Source organism: Seriola dumerili, unplaced genomic scaffold (assembly GCF_002260705.1).
Source record: "Seriola dumerili isolate Sdu_G_001 unplaced genomic scaffold, Sdu_1.0 BDQW01000449.1, whole genome shotgun sequence".
Taxonomy (NCBI): domain Eukaryota; kingdom Metazoa; phylum Chordata; class Actinopteri; order Carangiformes; family Carangidae; genus Seriola; species Seriola dumerili.
Genome location: NW_019174704.1, coordinates 7,518,962 through 7,542,110, shown reverse-complemented (window position 1 = coordinate 7,542,110; position 23,149 = coordinate 7,518,962). Strand labels below are relative to the sequence as shown.

At 38.7% G+C, this 23,149-nt stretch overlaps 1 protein-coding gene across 1 annotated transcript; it reads left to right on the top strand.

Annotated features, from left to right (window-relative positions):
• The first annotated feature begins 15,111 nt into the window (after nucleotides 1-15,111).
• Nucleotides 15,112-22,232, top strand: LOC111234435 (transgelin-like). The gene is made up of 5 exons (XM_022762525.1): nucleotides 15,112-15,294; nucleotides 19,020-19,206; nucleotides 19,310-19,481; nucleotides 19,640-19,742; nucleotides 19,874-22,232. The coding sequence occupies exons 2-5, from the start codon at nucleotides 19,027-19,029 to the stop codon at nucleotides 20,022-20,024; spliced, it is 606 nt and encodes a 201-aa protein (XP_022618246.1). The 5' UTR covers nucleotides 15,112-15,294; nucleotides 19,020-19,026; the 3' UTR covers nucleotides 20,025-22,232.
• The last annotated feature ends 917 nt before the right edge of the window (nucleotides 22,233-23,149 follow it).

Here is a 23,149-nt window from a genome sequence, read left to right as displayed (position 1 = left end):
GTGAAGAAACATAATATGTGAATAAATTATTATGCAAACAATGACTTTGGTTGTGGTGTGTTTAACAAACAAATGATAATTACTGCTGCCACGTGACTTTTACCAGGATGTTGTGATGTAAGGTAAGTGTTAGATTACAGTTACAATAACAGTTACACATTCTGAAGAAATCATATCACTACCAGTACAATGTTGTGACAATACTCAATACTCTAAAAAGCTACTTAAATAAAAACACAAACTTAAATGTACTGTAAAAGTGGTTGTTATGCAGACAAATGTCCCTTGTGAGTGTTAAATTATGATTTATTATATTATTGGATTGTTAACGCTCAGCCAATTAATGCGTAAGTAGCCTTGAACTGTTTTTAGAATATATTTTAGAAGTTCATCATATGTTTGGTAGATAAAATCTTTATCTGCAAAGTTACTAGTAACTAATGGATAAAGTTGAGACTATGAAGTATGAAATATAACAAAATAGACAGACAGATAGATAGATAGATAGATAGATAATTAGTAATAATAATAATAACAGTCAATTAATCAAAATGTAATTATTATCATTATCATTATAATATAACTATTCATATTTATATTAATTATAATTATTTATAATTAAAATCAAAATTAGTTAAAATGTAGTAGAACAGAAATATAAATTAGGAGAAAATGTAAATACTCTGAAGTACTTGTAAATACACTTAGTACATGTGTTTCTTTATTTTTCACCACTGGTGTTGTACACGGCAGTGCATTATTACTGTAACATGATATATGCATTATCTTTTCATGATGTACAATATAGAATACATAGGTGTATACAACACTAAATGCAGAGCACAGTGCACTGCTTTCAGCTGCACAGATTCAAAACCTGCTTTAACATTTATTATTCAACTCTGTGAAATGATACATCTCTGAGAGATACATCAGAGCACTCTGAGTTTCTGCTGATTCACTGTCATGATATAAAACTCCTGAGGAAAGTAAATTTACCATAAAACTACATGAAATAACTTCTCATTGTGGTTTTGCTCATTTACCCTGTTAACTTCAATACTTGTGTGGAGAAAATTTATTTTTTGGACAATGATGTTTGTGACACTCACACTGTTGTTTCTCAGGCTCAAGATTTGATCATTTCAGTAATGAGTGAGGTTACTGAGGGAGAGAAGAGAGAGGTGTGGGGGTGGTGAACCTTTTAGTGTTATTAAACCTTCAGTCAGTACAGGCATGTGGCCGTGTCCTGAGGAACACTGAAGGCATAGTGGAACTAGAAGAAGAAGAGAGACAAAGGTGATAGAGAGGTGTGTTAATAAAGTTGATTGTCTGATATATATATATATATTTTTTTTTTTATTATTGACAGGAGGATAGCTGTGATTGACTCTCTGCTGTGTGTGCTATACATTTACATCAACAAGCACCCAACAACACACACACACACACACACACACACACACACACACACACACACACACACACAGAGTCAATAAATGCCTAAACAAAAGTACTGCTGAGGATGTAGCCAGGCCGGTTGCTGTGGTGACAGGAGGGCAGTAATGATGTTAAGCACCACAGAGACTACAGTAGTGAAGGGCAGAAACAGCACTGCACCATCTCTCCTGCTGTCACTTCACAGCAGCACGTCAACCTACAGAACACAGAGCTCAAGTTTAGCCTCATTCCTGGTGAGAATTGGAAACATACTGCGCTGGGCTTTTTTGCCTGCTGAGGATATCTTCAGTTATAATGATATAATGATGACACACTATAATTTGGTGTAGAAAAATGGATAACAGCAGAAACTATAACACTGTACCTATTACATTGTAATATAAGAACTTGTAATGCCACAATGTTACCTAACATTTAACTCTTTTTTTAGATGTTCTTTTCTGCTCTTCACTAAAGTGGATGAAACGAAAACTGCAACGTTTTAAATCTGCTTGTGTGTGTGTGTATGCAGTGGATTTATGCGACATAATACTGTGACACATTCCATCTGGCGTCATGTTAGACAGTAATGCTGACTAAACTCACTTTAAAATATCAACAACATATAAAATAATCAACAAAAATAACACAAAAAACTCACTTCTATAGGTTCATATAAACCTTGTTGCTGTGGTGATCATAGCATGTATGTCACAAGTTGATTAAAGCATGTCCACCCTGATGATGGATGAGTGGAGTTAAGAAGCTCAGATCTGACAGGACAGATCTCATTCATCATTCAAACTGCTGGCCTGCAGTATCATGATTCAGAATCAGGGGATTCCTTTCTCATGCTTTCCACCACCAAGAAAACATCACCATGTGCAGAAAACTGACTACACAGTTTCACCTTTAGCTACCAATCTCACTGTTGTTTGTGGATGTTGATCAGATTAAACAGCTTTAGTTATTTATTTATTTATTTATTCAATTCAACTGTGACACTTTGATTAAATCCTTATATTTATTCTTGGTGCACTGAGGAACCCCTGAAAAACAAGTCTGCACATCAGCTGCTCAAAACCTTGTATTTTTACTATACTTCACAGCAGCCTAGTATTCTGTAGACTATATCAGCATCTGCATCATTCAGAGTCATCTACTGATACTTGCTTGAAAGAAAAAAAGAAAAAAAAGGCTCCTCATTATCAGCGGAGTAAGGTGATATTGGAGCCCCTGACACGTGGATTTTACTTGATTGGTTTGATTTCCCGCTGTCCTGACACACAATCTGTATCATCAGTGTCACTTCTCTTAGTCTGTTTTAAGGCATTGTTTTATCACTCTGAGCGACCAGATGTGACTTTTGTTTTGGTATCTTATCTCAGAACTATGAGCATGATCACAAGTCCTACAAATCTGTCTCCGGTGTAGATTTTACTCTCAACCTGTGCATCATATTTGTGTTGTTTTGTTACATTGAGATTTGTGTGCAGTCTTTCACTGATATGCTCAGTAGGTGCATGTGCAGGTGCAGCAATGTTTGGTCTCACTTTGTCTGACTTTTGACTATTGTATCTGTAATTAATGTTGATTGATTTGCATTGACTAATCATTCACAGACACTCAATCTTGGATCCTCATCAAATTTTCATCTGCTGTGTGACCTACTCTCCCCAGCTGATTCATTATAATCCCTGTGATAAGACAGCACAATCAGAGGAATCATTTCATTATTCCTCTCCTGTGTTCCTTGGATAGCTCCCTCTCTGCCTGTTCGCTCATTCATAAAGATGAAATTGGAGTTGGCTTATTCCTCTCTGGAGCCTGCTCCGCTTCCAGCCTCTTAATGTTTTGGACCATCAATTTGTGTCAGTCTCCATTCTGCTCTCTGCAAGTGTCTTGGTCTCCTTTCGTGATATCCCTGCTTGGCACAGTCTCTCTACCCTTCCTCTCTCTCTGTCTCCATCTGGTCCTCTTCTCCTCCACCTGACTCATTCCTCACTCTTTCCACTGCTTCCTCCACCTCCATATTTTATTCTGCCCTCCTGCCTTCGTCCGACCTTCTCTGTCCTAATTCAAATGACCTTCTGGGGCTTTTCCACCTGGCTCTCCCTTGCATTAAACACTGACTCCAATATTCCCTTTTCTTTCAATGTTCGCTGTTCCTGCTTCTGTCAAGGATGCTGAAACTAAAATGCAGTCCTCTGCTACACTGCAGGAAAACCCTTTCCCACCCTCTTCTCTCTCTTAAACTGTGTTTGACCTCGATTTCTCCCTTTTTTTTTCTTCAAAGGGAATTTTGTCGGCTTTTCCAAAGAGAGCGCTGACAAAAACTGAGACTCACAACAGCTCACCAGCTTTCATTACCTCCTTTTATAACTCTGCTGATGCTGACTTGGCACCTTTTTAATCCTGGAAATATGATATATATGAAGCGCACAACATTTATAGATTGTCTGATTAAATTATTTAAAACTGCTAAGCCACAGTATTAATTCATCTTTTGGAACTCGTCAGTGTCAAACAAACCTTCAAACCCTCAACTACTCTGTGATATGTTAAGCTCAAAGGTGGCTTGTTTTGGTAGTTTAGTAAAGTGGGAAATAATACTGAGATTTTCATGGCATGAGTGACAAACTGAGGACTGTATTCTGTTAAAGGAAAATAAAACTCTTTTTAGAGAAAAAATCTTTTAGATGCTGATACATACAAAATAAAAACAAATAGGGAGTGTAATGTAGGTGGTAAGCCGGAATTTCTCCACCCAACCCGTACAGATGCGAATTAAAAATATCTTTTCACAACTGAAGAATGATGTGTGAACACGCATATACATGCACATGCACGCATATAGAACAACCAATACCCATGTATCATTAAAGATCCTGCTTAAAAACACTTAATCCTCCACCTGGAGCCCAAATTATAAACAGTAACAATAAATTCAATGAGCGTGGACACATCCTGCATCCATAACGATCCTTCAGTCATGATTTGAGAAGTTGCAACGTCATTAGATGTTGTTTTTCTAATCCTGCCTGGCTGTGACTTCTGCTGTTAAACTACTGTAAAGCAAATGTGAATATCATTTTACTATAATGCCTAAATCCTTATGCTCAGTTGATACAGGCAGTTTAACAGCTCTTGGTCTCATTTTATCAGTATGGTACAAGAGATTCAGGCTCCTTTATCTGAACAAAGGAGTTGTCTGCATCAATCTCAGATGTCCCGTCTCCTGAGGTTGTGATTCAGAGGAAAAGGCCACTCACAAATTTAAGACCTTCTGTATAGGCCAGGTTTTCAATATGGCCAGATATAACATGCATTAACATCCTGCATCCACTCTCTGAGACAGAGTTAGGCCTCTACTCACAACAACTCAAAGACATTTAATATCACTTTGCCACATAAAAATGATGAACAATTCTCAGAAGCTCCTGTTTTTTTTTTTACAGAATGTATCTGTTCTGAGCTGGATTAGAAACACAAGGATAGAGCAAACCAGAGAGGTGGATGCAACCAGGAGCAATGCACATAACGCACTGAATACTCTACATTTAACTGTACCTCACATAGACACTGAGGATCATTGGTATACACAGGGTTGCACCATGCACCCTTGGCTCACAGTTTTTCTCTTTCTACAACCATCCCCCACCTATGTACCTCTGCCTCCTGGATCAATAAACAGAGGTCATATAAATTAAGGAGAAGTCTAATTTTATTTTGTAATTGCACCAGATAGCATGTAGTTGGCATCCAGCTGTGTGTAGTGAAGTCAAGCAGCAGAATAGCAGAGGATGCAGATTTCCCAACTGCAGGGACATTTAAAAACAAAACTAGGCATGCAGTCACGTTTCTAAAGAAGAGAGGGTACAATTATCTGATTTGGGCATAAACGTAACCATGTCATTATGGCAAATTACTGTTATGAGTGACTAACACACAACGTCTCCCCCATGAACACATCCAGTGCAGGGCAGCCCTTTTTTTTCTGCACAGCTGGCCGCTGTCTCATAGCATTATTAGAGGGGGGAAGGTGGAAAGCAGGAGATTTATATTGACATTTAGGGGTCACAGTGTAGAGGCTGAGTGTCAGCACAATGAACGGAGTGTTTAGTGGCCAATATCACACTGAAACACAGCACCTCCAAGAGGACTAAACCACACACTACAGTTCACATATGTGCAAGAATGCATGCATGATGGTGATTATCAGGTTGTCATCAAGCATCAAGTTTCCTCTGTACCATGTTCACACTGTACAGATGGGTTAGGGTTTTCATCTCACCACAGAAACGGCACTGGGCTCAAACTGATGCTGTAGGATAATGTATGTTGGGATTATAAACTTGTATAAGAAGAGAAGAAAGACAGTGTAAATAATTCTATACAGTGGTCGCCTGGCACAGATTTAATTCACAGAGTGAAAGTGGGAAGAAGGTTGTGAATAAATGAAAAATTTTAAATAGATATTTCCTGCCATGTCTCACTGGTATTTCGTCCCAAAGGGTCAGACACTGTTGAACCACCCGTCGTCTTAATCTAGACTTCTTTATTCATCCACATATCTCATCATCACACCTCCCACGGCTCACTACTGCTGATCTGTGGTTGTGTGTATGAAATGTCTAGATAAAGGGGTGATCCGGCACACTGGTTCCAAATGTTGTCCGTTTATTAATACAACATTGTACATGTAGTCACGAGTTTGAGCATGCAAGGCCTTTTCTTTAGCAATTGTACTGATGGTTGTTTTTCCATTTTCTGTCCCGTCCTGTTCCATTAAGACGAGAGCAGAATGACACCTTGTATGCATGAAATGTTTTGAAAAAAAGTGAAAGGAAACTGAAATAATAATAATTCCCTGTCAACTAACTACTCAGTATGCAGGGACCCAGTTTTGAGGACCTACAGTGAACACTTGCATTAGCTTTTAGTTTTACACAGGAGCCATTACAGAAATATGAAAATATAATCATGACATTAGTCCCATGCCTAGTACATTGAATGAAGCCAATATATGATCAAAGATTAAAATGTTGAGCAGCATCCTGAGCTTGCCTCAAAAAATTAAGATTTAATGATTTTATGTGAAGCTTCAACTACAAAGTAAATCGTGCACATTAAACAAAAGAATATATATTAGCATCATGTCTTTTAAGGCTGTTATTTTGCTATTGAAAACTGTAACAAAATATATTATTTTACAATATATATATAATAATATATAATAATAATATATGTTATATCATTTTATTTTTTCCCATGGCAAAGACAAGATGTTGACAAGTCATAAGAGTCATAAAACAAAACTGTGTAAATCTCCATACAATATCATTGATGTCATTGAAAAGATGTGACAAACGTGGAGTTTAAAAATAAAAATATAACAAAATCTCTTGTAGAATACATACATACATAGAATACGAATCTTGGCCTGTCTGTGCCATGCATGAACACACACACACACACGCACACACACACACACCGACCTCCCTTCCTCTGTCCCTCTCTAGATAAGAGTCATAAACAACAACCCACATTCCAATCCTGAGAAGTGACCAGCAGAACACTCTTCACAGACACAGATCTGAGGACGAATATATAATTAAATATCTGTTCTGTAATTCATGAGATGTTTCTATGTAATAGACTCTGCTCATGATGTTGATGTCGAAATATAGTAATATTTAATAATCATATCTTATTCGAAGACGTAGTATCGTTAGCTGTATAGCCATAGTGCATATTCTCTCCCACCATTGCCAACTCATCACACTGCTCATTTCATTATTATTTTCGTCTTTATGATTATTACACCTTGCATTTACTCTGTAGATAGTAGTTTAGTTAATAAACTCCTTTATTTACACCCAGCTGTTGTCCTGTCCAAATTCTAAATTATGGCGTAACGCTACACTCTCTATATTTCAGCTCACAAAAAAGAGGAGATGAAATTACAAAGTTGTGTTATGTTTCCTCTTTTCTGGATTCTCAGAGTTTATGTCAACAACTCATATTTTAGATCCAATTGGAGTTTCTGATGTTCCAGACTACATTGTTTCTCTGTCATGTCTGGATGTATTGCTAATAACATCAGCCCAGACACTGTCTCTACAAAGCTAGATAACCTGTTGTTTTGTGGTTAATCTTCATTTTTATTTTCTTTTAACCTAAAATCAATTCAATGAAATCTTGTTTCACACAACTGAAAAGCTCATTCTTGGTTTTTGACTAAAACGAGAGTAAAATGTTCAAAACATTTTTTGTCAACTAATCTTCTGATGATAAAAAAGACTGAAGTTTCAAGTGCTTTATGTCGAGTAAAACTGACTAAAAATAAAAAAAATCCATTTGACCAATCATAAACATACCACATTCAAATAAGCAAAGTTTATTCATATCTGATTGGTTGGTCTGGTCGTATAAAAACTGAATACAGCAAGCAGAGCAGTTGCTTCTCTATCACTTCACTTCATCATTATATTACATTACGCTCTGTTTACTAGCCCACTTCACTCACACTTCACTGTTTATGTATTTATTTGGCTACTTGCGTTTGCTTTTATTATTTATTGTCAATCATTTGCAATCACCTTCTAGATGTGGTGGTTTAGAATAAATACATTATTATTACATTCTATGGCTTTAATGTTAGATAACATAAAACAGTTCATGTTACAGTCTTAAAGGACACTCATCGAGGACCCCGGTAATGAGTCTGAAGTCTGACAGTTAGTGACCAGTCAACTTCTCTTGCTCCCCCAATTTTTCAGGCCTGTGTCCAGACATTTGAATATAAATCAACAATGTGAGGCTGTTGGTGACATTGCTTATAGGGCCATGGTGCAAGCAAGATTTAAAAAGTTGCAATTGCAAGTCATAAACTAAAAAATTTGAAATTGAAAATGAAGTCACGAGCAAGAATCTGTAAAGGTGTATTCCACCAATTTTACATGTCAAAGTCAAGTTACTCTAGTGATGAGTACAACTAAGCCTGTGGGAAGTTGTATAATGTTTCTGTGGCTCTGGAAGAGCTTTGACTGGTCTGAGAACAGTGACAGCTATCTCAACCTCTGCTGCTTTGATTTTTCTCTCACACATCCCTCAGCTTCATTGAACTGATACTAAATCATGGCAGGACTTAAAAAAAGTGTTTTTACAGTGGCTGAAGCATGTTACACATTTCCTTATTGAAAATCAATACAGACACACTGATCATCTGATCATTCTACAAGCAGAACTGTGAGGGAATCAAGTAATCTATGTATTAACTGATGGAACTGTTCCATGTCTCCACCACTCTTCTTACTGGCATCACTTTGCCAAACACCTCTACAAGAGACACACACACAGATCGAGCTGCACAAGTGAACTAGAACAAGATGGCAAGACCACTACATGAACTCCACGCTGAAATGACCCCTGAAGAGAGAAGGACATATATCAGAAAAGAGACATTTAAAGAGAGAAATGGAGATGGAGAGAAGAAGGAGTGTTGCTCTAGAGGAGTTTCAGAACAGCAGGAGAGAAAAGGAGGAAAGAGATAAAGAAGCTGAAAGACTGAGAAGGCAGAAGGAAAGAGTTGAAGAGGAGAGGAGGAGGCAGGAGGCCAAACAAAGAGAGGAGGAGAAGAGGAGGGAAGATAATCAAAAGGCCGTGGAGAAAGGAAAGCAGGAGTAACTGAAGACAGAGAGGCTTCAGTGGAAAAAGGTCATGATGGTGAAGGAGCAGCCCATAATGAGACCTATATACACCATAAGTGATCTGAAGAAGGCACAGCTGAGGAGGCGCGAGGAGGCTGAGCTTTGCCATGTGCAAGACAACACCGGCTTGAAGTACCTGACCTCTGCGGTGAAGAACCAGGAGCAGGCTAAAAGAAAAGCTCTTACTAAAAACTGGGTTGGAGAGCAGAGGAAGAGCTCCACCCAAATGACTCCGCCCTCAGCTCCAGTGCTGAAGAAAAGAGCCTCAAGTCTCCAGCTACTCCAAAATCCACCAAGGCCCTGCACTGGCTGCAGAAGAGACTGAAGTCTGGACTCAGTCTCAGAGAGAAGCAGGATGAGGATGAGCTGGAGAGGAAGAAGGAGGCTCGCAGACTCAGAGAGCTCTATGGACAGAGGAAATGCTGCAGCCTTTTGTCTGAGCATTTTGGTGGTTACCGCATGTCCAGGAACCACATCCTAAAAAAAAAATCCATGCCCTGAATGGACTATGAGGTTTTTTAATTTCAGTGGCCTCACTATGACAATGTATAAAGGTATACTGTTTACCGTGTCCTCCGATGTTAACAATGAACTACAGAGAAAATATATTATTTGTAGGTATTTAGACATAGATCAAAGCATTGGACAAATGGAAATTTGGAAATCAGGAAGTTTCATGACAGCATAATTTGAAACTGTCGAAACAGGCCACACCGAATAGATAATAATAAAAAAATAACTCTGATGAGAACAGCTTGGTTGTAGTTCTAGTTAATCCATGAAATTTGATCTCTAGATCTGACAAATTTATTTGGCTATTTGGAAATTGTGTTTTTTTTTGATTATTTATTATCAATCATTTACAATCACCTTCTAGATGTAGTGATTTAAAATCAAATATATTGTGGAGTTGTGTATTATTAGATTCTATGGCTTGAGTTTTAGATAACATAAAACAATGCAAGTTATAGCTTAAAGTCTTAAAGAATGCCCAGTCAAAGCAGTCTTGAACCCTGTCTGTTGAGTGAAAATAAAATGATCCAAGGACTATGGCTAAGTCTAAATAAATTTTAAAAAAATGAAATAACTGATAGAATTGTTGAATGTTAATCATGTTCATCATCTTGGCTTGGCATGTTAGCATGATAGCATTTGCTGATTAGCACGAAAAAGAAAGCACTGCTGAGATTGATGGTATTGAAGGTATTTGGTCACAAATCAAAGTATTAGACAAGTTAAAAATTTGACCTGATGATGGTGCTACATGAAACATTAAAGCTCACCAAAGCTTGTACAGTTCATCCTGAGGGAACGTGAATGTGTGTACCGAATTTCATGGCAACAGTTGTTGAGATATTTCAGTCTGGAACAAAGTGGTGGACCAACAGACCATCCCCAGAGCTGTACCGTTAGCATGGCTAAAATCTATTTATTTTTTGACCAAAGACAGCCCACTCTACTATTTATTATTTAGTATTTATAACTCTGAAAAAGTCATAAAGCACGTAGACAGATTTTATGGAACATCACATATTGTTTTGGTTTTTGGACCTAAAATAGGTTTGTAGTTGAATTATTCATCCTGAGGCAGACAACAACAAAAATCCCCTCCACTTTTCTTTGATGATCTCCCTTGGTGCTCACTTATTCTTCTCCATCTGTTAAGTTTCTTTTTCTGCGTAACAGCTTCAGGTTTTACACCCTGATGACATCACAGTTTTGTGTCCACCAGGCAGCTCTTTTTCAATTAGCAGCTCTCAGCGGGGCCATCAACACCCAGCGGTGTGTCCAGCTCGATGAAAATAAAATGAAATCTGTTAAATGTGTCCTCAGGACGAGGTTGACTCTAGAGGTGAGTGACTATAATACATCAAATTATCCTCCCATGGAACAAAATCATATTGCTTGCTTAAAGTAGAATGTACTCGTGCTTTTATCTGTTTGTACTGGAGTGGAGTTAAAACTACACCACAGAGGAAGAAGCAATGAGAGGATGTCACCTGCTAGCTGAGCCACCAGATGTTGCTGTGGTGCAGCAACAGCTGGTAGAGGCTCATAGGGGGGCTGATCAGTAGCTGGCATGAAATAGCCAAAAAATAAATAAATAAATAAATAATTGCTGGATTTCTACCTTCCTGCAAACATAGCATTTTGGAGACGCAAAGCACAATGAGCAAACACAAAAAAGAGTGAGTAATGTTAGTTATGGTATAAAACCATCAAGTTCAGGCCAGGTTATAAGGCAAAGCAAAAAAGATTACATCTTCCCACTTTGACATAAGAAAGTTCTCAGGGTGAAAAACAAAGAAATGCTGACTGTGTTTTCCCCTCATTCAGAGCTCACTCACATGTGGAATTTTTCATCTGTGTGTATCTTCACTGTTTACAGGTTTGCTGGATAATGGTTCCCATATTCCCACGCACACACACAGCTATCTATCATCTGGTTGAACATGAACTTTCCTCCAAGTCACACCCCTCTGGCTCCCCACCCACCATGTCAACCAGTTCACGGTATATTCACAAGATAGGGGTTGTTGCCAATGGAAAGCCTTTACTTTGATAGTAATACCAGAGTCCAAAAACACTCCATTACAACTAAAACTAAACATTTTTAATTAAGTATCAAAAGTAGAAGCATTCATTATGCAAAATGGCCCATTTCTGAGTTTAGATATTTATATGTAAGCAGCAATTTAATGTTGTAGCTGGTCAAATTAAAGTTATTATTTTATATATATACTGTAGCTTAAATTATACAAAAGTATCATATATTATAAGCATGCTATATATGTCTCTTAATCTACAAAGTAACTAGTAACTATGGCTGTCAGCTGAATGTGCCTCTGAGATGTAGTGGAGAAGAAGTGTACACATATATAGAAATACCTTAAACTGGAAGGATACTTTAGTATAAGTATTTTTCTTCCATTGGTCATTGCAGACTGCATCACAACTTCATCTTCAACTTCATTTGAGGCTCAGATAAAGCCATATTTTGTGTGAGAATGTAATGGACATAAATATAATATCAGTATAGGGTCAAGGATGAATCTCAATACCAAATGAGGTTGCAACAAAAATGAAGTATTGCTATAAAAATACATATATACATCCATACATAAATGTTCATGGATACTTAAATATCAAACTGGGACATTTGTTGGTTAATCAATTTGTCAATTGAAAGAAAATTAATCTAACAACCTTGATAATCCATTAATTGTTTATATCTCTTAAAGAGGAAATGCCAAAAATTCTCTGGTTCCAGCTTCTCATTTTTGAATGTTTGTCTTTTTCTTTGTGTTCTTGGGCTGTCCATTTCAATATTATAATAACATTTTTAAATGATTTCTAACATTTAAGTACTGACTAGTACTTAAAAGTACTTAAAACTGACTCTCAAGTAAAAAAAACAGACAAAAGCTGGGTTTGATTTTAAAAAAAAAAGGCAGAAGTGTAAAATGTGGAAGATTTAAAATAGATAAATTAAAACAGCTGATTCAAAAAAATATTACAGAAGCTCTGAAAGGCTTTTTTTTCCAGGATCATTTTTTTTCATCTGAAAACATTACTGTTCTGTTCCTTCTTTTGGCTAGAAATGTATTTTAATTGCTGAAGGCTTTCTGCCAGAAAAGCTTTGGGAAGTCAGGTGAGATAGTACGAGCGAGAGAGAACAAAGTGTGATGGAAGAATGAATCACAAATAGGACATTCGCAAAGGCTTGGGTATGAATCCTGTTATATTTATTGATTTAGTTAACTTATTGTTTTCCGTTCTTAATTTTTATTTCAAGCCTTTCATCCAGAAAGTCTTGATGGCGCACTTCTCGCATGCACAAGAGGTATTTTAAATCTTCCGAATGTGGCTGGGACGCAGTTAGACCTGGATCTAACTGAAAATTTAGGTGCGACTGACCTAAAAACCTAAACCTAAAACCAGTTAGTCCACAGATCCCTTAACAATACAGATGACGAAAAGAAAATGGACCGAGACAAAGATTTCCCCCAAGATTACAAATTTATTCAACAAAAAGGGTTAAAAAGTCAATATATAAAAACAACAATTTATTAAAGTTTGTAATTTAAAAAACTATAGAAAATATAAAAAGAGGTTCTTCAAGATCTAATCTGTCCAATGTTTAAATGAATAAAAGGAGAGGGAGAGCTGTAGGATTAGCAGCTGTGGCGGCCGACAGGGAAGGGAGAAAATTCACACTGGGATAGAGCACCTCACCACACTCTGGTGCCCTACACACTCACACAGCAAATCAACAAAAGGGATGCAAATAAATAAGTGAAGGAAGTGCAAAATTTACCAAACACACTATTATGGGGGGTGGTGAAGCACAGGTGATGAACTCTACCACCAAACCCTCCACTGTCGGGCCGGCCACACTCGCTGTCGCACCTACAGCACTCGTACAGGGACAGAAAAACACGTATTAGATCACAGCAAGGATATACCTTCTTGGGGGAAATAACCAAATTAATGCCAGAAGGGCCAACAGCGTACAAACAAAAGAAACAACTAACAGAAAACACCAAATTAACTCGAGGCTAAGTGCTATATTAAACAACAAAACTGAGCAAAACTGTTAAATAAACAGTTAAAACACAATAACTAAACTAACACAATTACCAAACAGAAGAAACAGAGCAGAGACAGCACTCCACAGGCTCACCAGGCAGCAGAGAGAGAGAGAGAGAGAGAGAGCAGCAGCATCAGGATGGATATATAGCCCTCCCCAAACAATTACAACCAGGAAGCAGGCGTAACCTCATGGTGACCTTGAAGGGATCCCCCACTGCCTGCTACACACACAAACAGGGCACTTTAGATTTACTGTGTAGACCGACAGAAGTAGATACAGACATTATTACATGTCCCTGTTCTTCTTCTTTTTGTGTTATTTTTAAGTTGATTTCATTTGATTACAACATGTATTATCTACCTATAATAAAAATTAAATCAAGCAAACAATGTATTTAAAAAAAAAGTGGTGACAGTGGAAGTAACGTCGGCAGCTGACCTGAACTTGAATGCAGATACAGCATGTGCTGGAAAGAGGAAATATTCTACTGCAACGAAACCACTTTCAGGTTGTGATCATTAATCCTGTGGACATGCTGGTGGTTGAATATTGTAGCTAGGTGTTCTGTTGTTGATGTGACACAAAAAATGGATGACATAAACATTCCCAGCAGCTCTTTACACATACATTTTCATGATGGGCCCAGTCGATGACTTCATACATTGCCAACTCCCCACAGTGTTGTGTCTGATGTCACGGTTTCACCTCAGTGCTCTGCCAGGTCCTGACTTGTTCCTGTCCACGGGGCTGGCATGACTGGAATGCCTGGGAGGGAGTGTCTCGGCTTGTTGTCATAGAAACCGTCTGGATGTACTGAAACTGTGCACAAGGACAAGAGTCGCTTCCGTTCGTCATGGATTTACATTTTCAGCTATTAGGAAAAATTGTTGTGGTGTGTCATGACCTGTTCTTTTCCTTCCTCTTCATTGTGCTTTGACATGAAACTCAACACAGTGCAGGGATTTACATTCCACAGCTGCCTGCTGCCTGTTTCAGTTTCAGACAGATTTGAGAGGCCGCAAACATCACACGTTTGAATAAAGGCAATAAATGATCTACATGTGCTTCACTGCTCTCTAATTACTGTAACTCCCTTCCTGTGCTCCGCAAACTTCACTGTTCTCAAGGATTTTATCATCCCTCCCTCCTTTCCTCCTAATCCTGTCTTGTTCTTTAGCGGTAGAGGGAGAAATTTGGAGAATTCTTTTCAGTGACCACACCAAACTCTCCAGTCACATGGCCTCTTTTTCCTTCCCGTCCTTCTCCTAAATAAGGAATTACAATTTGAGTGAGGAAAAGGAGAAAAAGCAAAGGGGGCGGGTCATAGAGTGAAATAAGAGGACCTGAAGGCGTATCTCTCTCATGCTCTCTCTTTCTGTTGAATGTGGTGAAGTCATATATTTCAGACAAGAGTCTTTGCTGTATTTATACTGGCACTCCTGTACAGTGCACTCCACGCTGAGTTGTAAAGAAGAAGAAGAAGAAGAGCGGGAACACAGCAACACGAGCTCAAACCCACCTGTACTTACCTGAAAGCTACTACACAAAGTAAGTAAACTCTTCTCTCTTGGCCTCACTCAGTAACCTCCAGTTGTTCTAGTTTCTACACTGGCAGTCAAAAGATTTCTTTGCTGCTTTGAGGAGCTTGTGGCTACCTTTGTGCAGGAAACATGAGAAAAAAATGAAGTATAACGTATCACACACCCCACCCTCGCTCTCTGTCTCCTTCTGTCTTGCTCATGTTTGATCATGCAGACTAAGCAGGCTAAACGCCCAGTTAAAGTTTATCTCTTTGTGTATGCAGCAGATAGCCTCTAAATGACCCACGAGTCTGAAAATTCTTGTGTTATGAAATCCTCTTTCTTTCTACATCTCAGCTCTCAGCTCTCTTCACAAGTGCCTGCGGCAAAATGTGAGGCCTCACAGTTTCAGAGAGCGTTAACAGGTTCAGCCTCTGACAAATCTCACATCAGAGACTCTTCAACATGTAGCCAGTGCTGTCTAATAACATGTCATTTTCACTTCAATATATGTTCTGAACACCAGACTGCTCTCGTTCAGGATATGGCAGTAAAACTCTGCATGTGACTGTTACACGTGATGTGACATTTATGTACCAATGTTAAGTTTTATGTGCAAGCATGTGCTTTTGAGCGTGAGACAACTTTAAAACTGCGATTTTAAGTGTTTGGGCTGCTCTTGCTATCTTGAGTGACAAGGTAAACTAAAGAGCATTGAAATAACAGTGTGGCTCAGCAGCAGCTAGGACTATGCAGACCAAAAGGGAACACACTCATGTACTCAGATGTGTCAGATATAATCATATTGACTACTTTATCCTTTTAGAGCCATTATGTTCATAACGGTTTCAGAGCAACCTTTTAGTCTTTTCTTGAACTAAATGAGTCACCAATCAGATTTCACTTAGCTCAAATGGTGTTAAAATAGTAACCATCAATGACGTAGTTTTATGCAGCCTTGCTGCAATTGCATGAAAGTTGTGAAACATCTTGTAACGGATGACTCCAAATTGCTATGATACAAAAGCAGAAGAATCTGGGCGGGGGATGAGAATGATTATTATAACAGTAACAACTGGAGTTGCATCTGAGTAAGACACTTAACACTCAAACTGCACATGGGCGAAAATGGAGGGAAAGGTAGCTGAACAGTGATATCATTTATCAGACATGTCAGTGTAAATGTTAGTGTAAGTTATATATAGTAATAAGTAGGTAAGAATGTTTATATAGTCATTACAGAAGTCAGAAAGCTAATTTGGTGTGAAGTTACATATTGAACACTGAAGTCTACAGAATGATTGATCAAAGAATGATCAATTTATTATACTTATTTTCAACACTTTGAAATCACCTCAGTAACCTCAGCAGCACACATCCGTTATCGACATCCTGCTTTTTGTGGGGGGTTGTAGCTGTGACTCTATGATTACAAGATGTTCCCAGAAGCTACCGGGCCGCTCCCAGTTCATTTCTAAAGCGCATTGATGGGCCAGTCCCACTCCGTCCCTGCCCTGCTATATCTTTCTGGACTCTGTTTTACAATCAAGTTCTCAGAAAAAATCACTCCTGGAACTGACAGAGAGACAGAGGCATGACTTAATCTTGTGACATGCAACCAGTGGTTTACATGTGTAGTTCAGAGCTCAAAGTGCAGGTCAGACTCAGGGTTAATCTGAAGGAGTACACGCTTGACTTCATCATTCTTCACTGTTCACTGCATGCTGAGATAAGTCCTGATGTTTGCAGCTGCTGGATGTTCTGTGGCTGTGCCCCGACACCACAAACAGAACTCCTCTGATTGAGAAAGAGACTGTTCAAGAGTTCAGATGTTTGGATATTTACTTCACCCCTGTTGCTGTAACAAACTGGATTTGGAATGACTTAATGGACAGGAAGAGGCTTCTTATCCACATGCCTACATAACCAATGCAACCTCAGACAATAAACAGAGACGCAAGTGTGATCTATGCACTAGGGCTCCAGTGTGGAGCTGTTAGTCACTGATGATTTTTCAAACTATCAACACATATTGTGTAAGACTAACAAGCCCCTGTTTTGCAAGGGATGTAATAGGTGTGCCATTCTGGCCTGGAGGGACAAATGTACTTTATGGTGCATATTAAATGTGATTTGCACAGATGCACGCAATCCTACATGGTATTTCCAACCTTTTACAATGAAAAAATATGCATTTTCACTATAATTACACACTATATTCTGTATGTATCATACTTGGGCAGGAAGCAAATAAAAGTAAGAGCAGCAGGACTCATCAGCTAGTCCTATCAGCTATAAACATCTTCATATTTTATTTGCTTTTCTAGACATTCGCAAATGTCACAGGAATGTGTAACTAAGTGATTCTGATCAATAAAAGCAATACGTGCATCATGGTGGTTATTAAGGCGCCCCTCTCATGCTTTCACTGTTTAACAGGCTTGATGGAATTGTTTGCTTAAAGGTCGTTTCCATAGTGAGCAGCAGTGTGTTGTTTTGTTTAGAGTCCTGTATACACATAGCTACCTTTGTCAGGGAGAGAGGAAGGAAGTGACAGCTGAATGAGCAAACAGGATGCAGGGAGTGGGGCAGTTCTGCTGAAGCTAAAAGGAAACTCATACTGCATTAATAAGTGAGACAATTACTTACAGTCAACTGCAGGATCAAAATTCCTCAAGACATTTGGTATTTCCAGTTTCCATATACAAAATATTAAATAGTGTGAGGAAATGTGCACATTATATCATTACGATAAACGAAGAAGATGCTTCAGTGTACTCTGTTGTATTATAGAGAAGCAGAAACACACATGCACTTTTGTACCTCTGTCCTCAATTCTTCATTGACTGCCGTCTTTGTCCCCTAGTTCTAGCTTTAAATTAACTGTGTGACATTTTGGGAAATTTGTTTTCTGGTGGAGAGCTGGATGAGAAGATTGATACCACTCTCACATCTGTCTGTTGAATATGAAAGTTAAAAAAAATCCTGAAAACATTTGTAAAGCTCACTAATTAATATATTAAAGTTCATTTATTAAATCCCTACAAAATCCTTACTGTAAAACAACAGTTTCTACACTTTGGCTTTTGCATGGACAAAAATAATGAGATATAACATGCTAATTTGTGAACTTTAGAGTTAGCTAACTTTGTTGCTGTTGGATGGAGTCAGGCTAGCTGTTTCCCCCTATTTCCACTCTTTGTGCTAAGCTGCGCTAACTGGCTGTAGCTTCATATTTTACACACAGACATTACAGAGGTATCAACTTCTCACATATTCTCATCTGACTCTCTGCCAGAATCCGAATAATCATATTTCCCAAAATGTCAAAGTATTCCTTTAACCAGCAACACTAGATGCATAATTCTAACACTTACCCCAACCATGACTTAAACCTATTTTTAGCCTTAGCTAAAAAGAGTTCAAATAGCAACAGTAAAATGTCCCCTTGAAGAAGTGAGGACCAGCCAAAATTTGCTTACTCAGTCCGAAAGTTTGAAACTAATAGGAGCTCACTAAAAACAGAACACACAACCGAAACACATTCACACTCACATGCACAGGAAGAGTGTGACTAAAATCTTATTTGCTCTGAATGTGGGCCAGGACAGTGGGTGTGAGCAGCGTAGGGATTTGAATGTGAATGTTGTTGCATCTATTAAATATCCATAATGAAAAGGACACAATAGGCTGCCAGGGAGTAAAGTTTGCTGAGCTACTCGCCTATCTAACACCAACTTTCCCTCCCAACAGGATCAGCATGGCAAACAAAGGTCCTGCCTATGGTCTGAGCCGTGAGGTTCAGAGCAAGATTGATAAGAAATACGACCCGGAACTGGAGGAAAGGCTGGTGGAGTGGATCATGGCCCAGTGTGGTCCTGGTGTGGGCCGACCTGAGCCAGGCAAGACTGGCTTCCAAAACTGGCTCAAGGATGGATGTGTGAGTGTTGGGTTTCCCTGAACACAAATGTCTCTTTATAGCGGTGTAATTTACATTGTGTACAGTATATTTAGAGGAATCTGCTACTGCCGTGTGCCTGTAGGTGCTGTGTGAACTCATCAACAGCCTGTGCGGAGCCAACAAGCTGGTCAAGACCATCAAGACCTCCGGCATGGCATTTAAGCAGATGGAGCAAATCTCCCTGTTCCTCAAAGCTGCAGAAAGCTATGGAGTCACCAAAACTGACATGTTCCAGACTGTAGATCTCTTTGAAGGTGAGACAACCAGCAGAACTCATCTGTATTGTTAAAACAGAGTCTTGTTATTATGGTATAAATGAGGAAATTAAGCTGCACTGCAGTGGTGGAGAGTCCCTGTCTCATCCCTGGATTAGTGTGGGCTCTATTCATTTGAATTTTTTGCGTGTCCTCAGGCAAAGACCTGGCTGCCGTCCAGAGGACCCTGATGGCTCTGGGTAGTTTGGCAGTCACAAAGGATGATGGGAATTACAAAGGAGACCCCAACTGGTTCCATAAGTGAGTATGAGAACCCCCCCACCCCCCCCCACCCTCACCCCATGAACGACCTCGTCTGGTAAAACAAAGGAGGTTTCATTTCAGTGCTGAAGAATGACATTGTGGACTGAGAGTTGTGTGTATGTGTGCAGGAAAGCCCAAGAGAACAGGAGAGACTTCTCAGAGGAACAGCTGAGCGAAGGCAGAAATGTCATCGGCCTGCAAATGGGCACAAATAAAGGAGCATCTCAAGCCGGCATGACAGGTTATGGAAGACCCAGGCAGATTATCAACAACCCCTGAAGCCAAGCAGTGCTTAAACGCTCCTCCAATACCCTCCTCCCTCTGTCCTCTGAAAGGCCAGTCAGCGAGGAAGGAGAAACTCTTGCTCTTACCTTGGCCATTAGGTGGAATGTGACCTGACTGCTCTCAAGACAAAACTGGACCAAAACAGGGACCAACAAGAACATGTGCACATACACAACACACACTCCATGTTGAGGAAACACACAGAGATAAAGACTTTTAAGTGATTACACAATTAGACAGAGAATTTTTCACAGTATTTTTACAGCAACACACTGCTAGGCCACCTTGTAAATAATATTTTTTTCATAAAGAATCATTCCAGTTGTTTTGCATGTCTTAACTCACTACCTTAAAATCAAATGTGCTTTTTATTTCAACCATAAGAGTTTAGATTTCTTACCTTCCAGACATCCACTGGTTCCAGTTCATTTCAGTACACTATAAAAATCAACAGGTAGTGACTTGTTACTCGCTTGAGAGAAGTAATCCATCACATTCAACATTAAGTTTCCGACATTAATGCAACATGGTAATGCCTTCAGGAACTCTCTTCATAACTCTTCCTGCATTCAAGGGCACTCTGACATCTGAGATTTTAGACTTTTTAATGGATGAAACAACCAAATCCATATTTATTTTTCATGGTGCCCCTGTTTGTGTTTCGTCAATCTCCCAGTTTTGCTCTTCTGACAGAGTAGCTGTCAATTCTTGAACGTCAGGATGTCCTTGAATGCACCACGGAGGACAGTTTTGAAAAAGTTCCCTGCCCATATCTGCAGTACAACAGCATATCATAACTGTAATGCTGCGTTAACAAACATGAATGATTAAGAGTAAACTGAGCAGAGTGTTCAGTGTGATAGATTACCTGTCTCAAGCAAGTTTCAAGTCTCTGCTGATTCACTGATTACTGGAATGAACTGAAACAAGTGGCAGCCTGGAAGGTAAGAAGTGTCTGGAGTGCTGTGGTTTACAATAATGTTAAATACAAAATTTGAAGTATACATAGATCCACCTGTATAATTTAGAAAGTGAATTGCCTAAATAGTTTCATGAAAAACATAAAATACAGTTGTGCGTGTTTTACCTGCTTCATAACACAGTCTGTTAACTAATTTCTAATCGATGTTGGACCTTCTTTTTAGAGTTTAATGGACGATATTGAAATAAAGTTTGATTTAACTGTAAAGAAGCCTCCTGTGTGATGAATAGATGAACTAAGAGAATAGTTTAAGCTCTGTTGACATCTAGTGATAATGCTATTGATCACACATTGTGTTGTGTGGCACCAGGTAAACAGAAATGGATTTTGTACATGGCAACCCATAATAAACATGGTTAATGTTTCTTCAGGTAACTGTAGCCTAACACCTAGCTTTGTTTGCTTTAAACCTGGGCTGTGCTCCACACAGAGATAAGAAGATATGATAAAGTCTGCAAATAAAAAAAGGCAACCTGCTCAAAGGTGGGAGGAGAAAAAATGATGGGAGGGAGTGATGATGGGTGGGGATAAAGCCTGGATTTTTCTGGCCGAGCGTCTTCCTCTGGTTGGATGGAATGATAGAAACAAGGGGGGGATTCAGAGGAGGACAATCACTATCCCCTGCCAAGGTTTTGTTTATGCTGTGTTTTTTCTTCGTTTTTTTTTTTTTGGGGTGCAGACTAAGCTATTCAGCATGAACTGACTCAGGCCAGAGGTGGAGAAGAAAAGCAGGAAGGAGAAGATAGTAAAAGAAGAAAGTAAAGTTTGATGAGAGAAAGAGATTATACAGAGACAACAGGAAGGAGAGGCGCTTAAAAAAAAAGTCTTGAGGAAGTGAGGCACAGAAGATTAAGGTGGCTGGGGTCTGAAGGAGCACAGGTCAAGACAGAACAGGATTTATGAAATCAGAGAGCATTTCCAAAAAAGGACTGATCATTGCAGAGGGAGGACAAACAAAAAGACTTCCTTTTCCTCTTCCTTCTCATTCTTTGTCTGTTAACAGGAAACTGTGTGACACAGAGGACTACAATGGTTTATTGTATATTCATGAGAAACCAGTACTGATTTAAAGCAAGTGAAAACAATACAATAAATATGCAGTTTGTCAGTGGGGTGGCATATATTTATGTTTTATTCTTTCATTTTTGGTTTTCTCATGTATTATTTTCACAATAAAAGCATTAGAAAACTGCTTCTCTTACGTGTTTCATCACTGTGCTGTCACACATATTAAATAGTTAATAAAGACTTTTTACACTTGCCTCTGATGTAGTAATATCATTATAAAGCTTTGTATAATGTCTTCAATATTAAAACGGTAGTATTGATGGGGCTGCAGCACATTAGTCTCTAAGGGGCAGCAGCTGTCATCTCAGCTGTCATTTAGATAATCATAATTGCCAGAAAGCATTTATTATTTCAACACCAATATTTATTTCAGCTCCAGCAGACTGGTTTGCCTTGGTATAAGTGAACTCTTTGAGTCTCACACTACACTCTAGTTTATCTCAGGGGTCCATCGCTAGTCTTTTAGACGAGGACTCTGATTCCTTCTTGCTGTTCGTCACGCATCACTGCCACACTGTCAACCGTTCGGACAAGAAACAAACATATTACATGAAATGTTCAAGGCAGGTCTGACTACTTCAGTAAAGTAGCACAGATTAAAATAGATTCAGCTGTCTGAATTACTATCTGACCTTTAAATTGTCTATTCTAATGTTTTTTATTCAGAGTACGTGACTATCATCATCCACTTTGTTACCATAGGAGGATCATATGGAGGCAATCAGTAGGATTACTGAAGATTTTACCATTCAACTCATAATACAGTATGTTCCTCATTTATATCTTTACTCCGGTAGCTCTAATTTGATCATTTTAGGTGTCTTTATTTTCACAAAATTAATGGGGCACTAACTGAAGGCTATACATTGTGGCAGTTTAGGGTCTTTAAAATGTTCAGTTAGACAAATTAGAGTTTGCAACTAGCTACCACTGACTTTTAATTCATCATATGTAGACAAACTGAACTAACAAACATTATCACATATAATTTACTCCCTGACTTTGCAATCTTATCAGGTATTGTTTGTAGTGAAGTGTAACTTTCATCATTATTTCATGAATCAGTTAA

Excerpts from the sequence above, each read along its gene's own strand:
- LOC111234435 (XM_022762525.1), top strand. The coding sequence starts at position 19,027 with ATGGCAAACAAAGGTCCTGCCTATGGTCTGAGCCGTGAGGTTCAGAGC. Across the intron at positions 19,207-19,309 it reads ACTGGCTCAAGGATGGATGT|GTGCTGTGTGAACTCATCAA; the intron begins GTGAGTGTTGGG and ends GTGTGCCTGTAG. Across the intron at positions 19,743-19,873 it reads GACCCCAACTGGTTCCATAA|GAAAGCCCAAGAGAACAGGA; the intron begins GTGAGTATGAGA and ends GTATGTGTGCAG.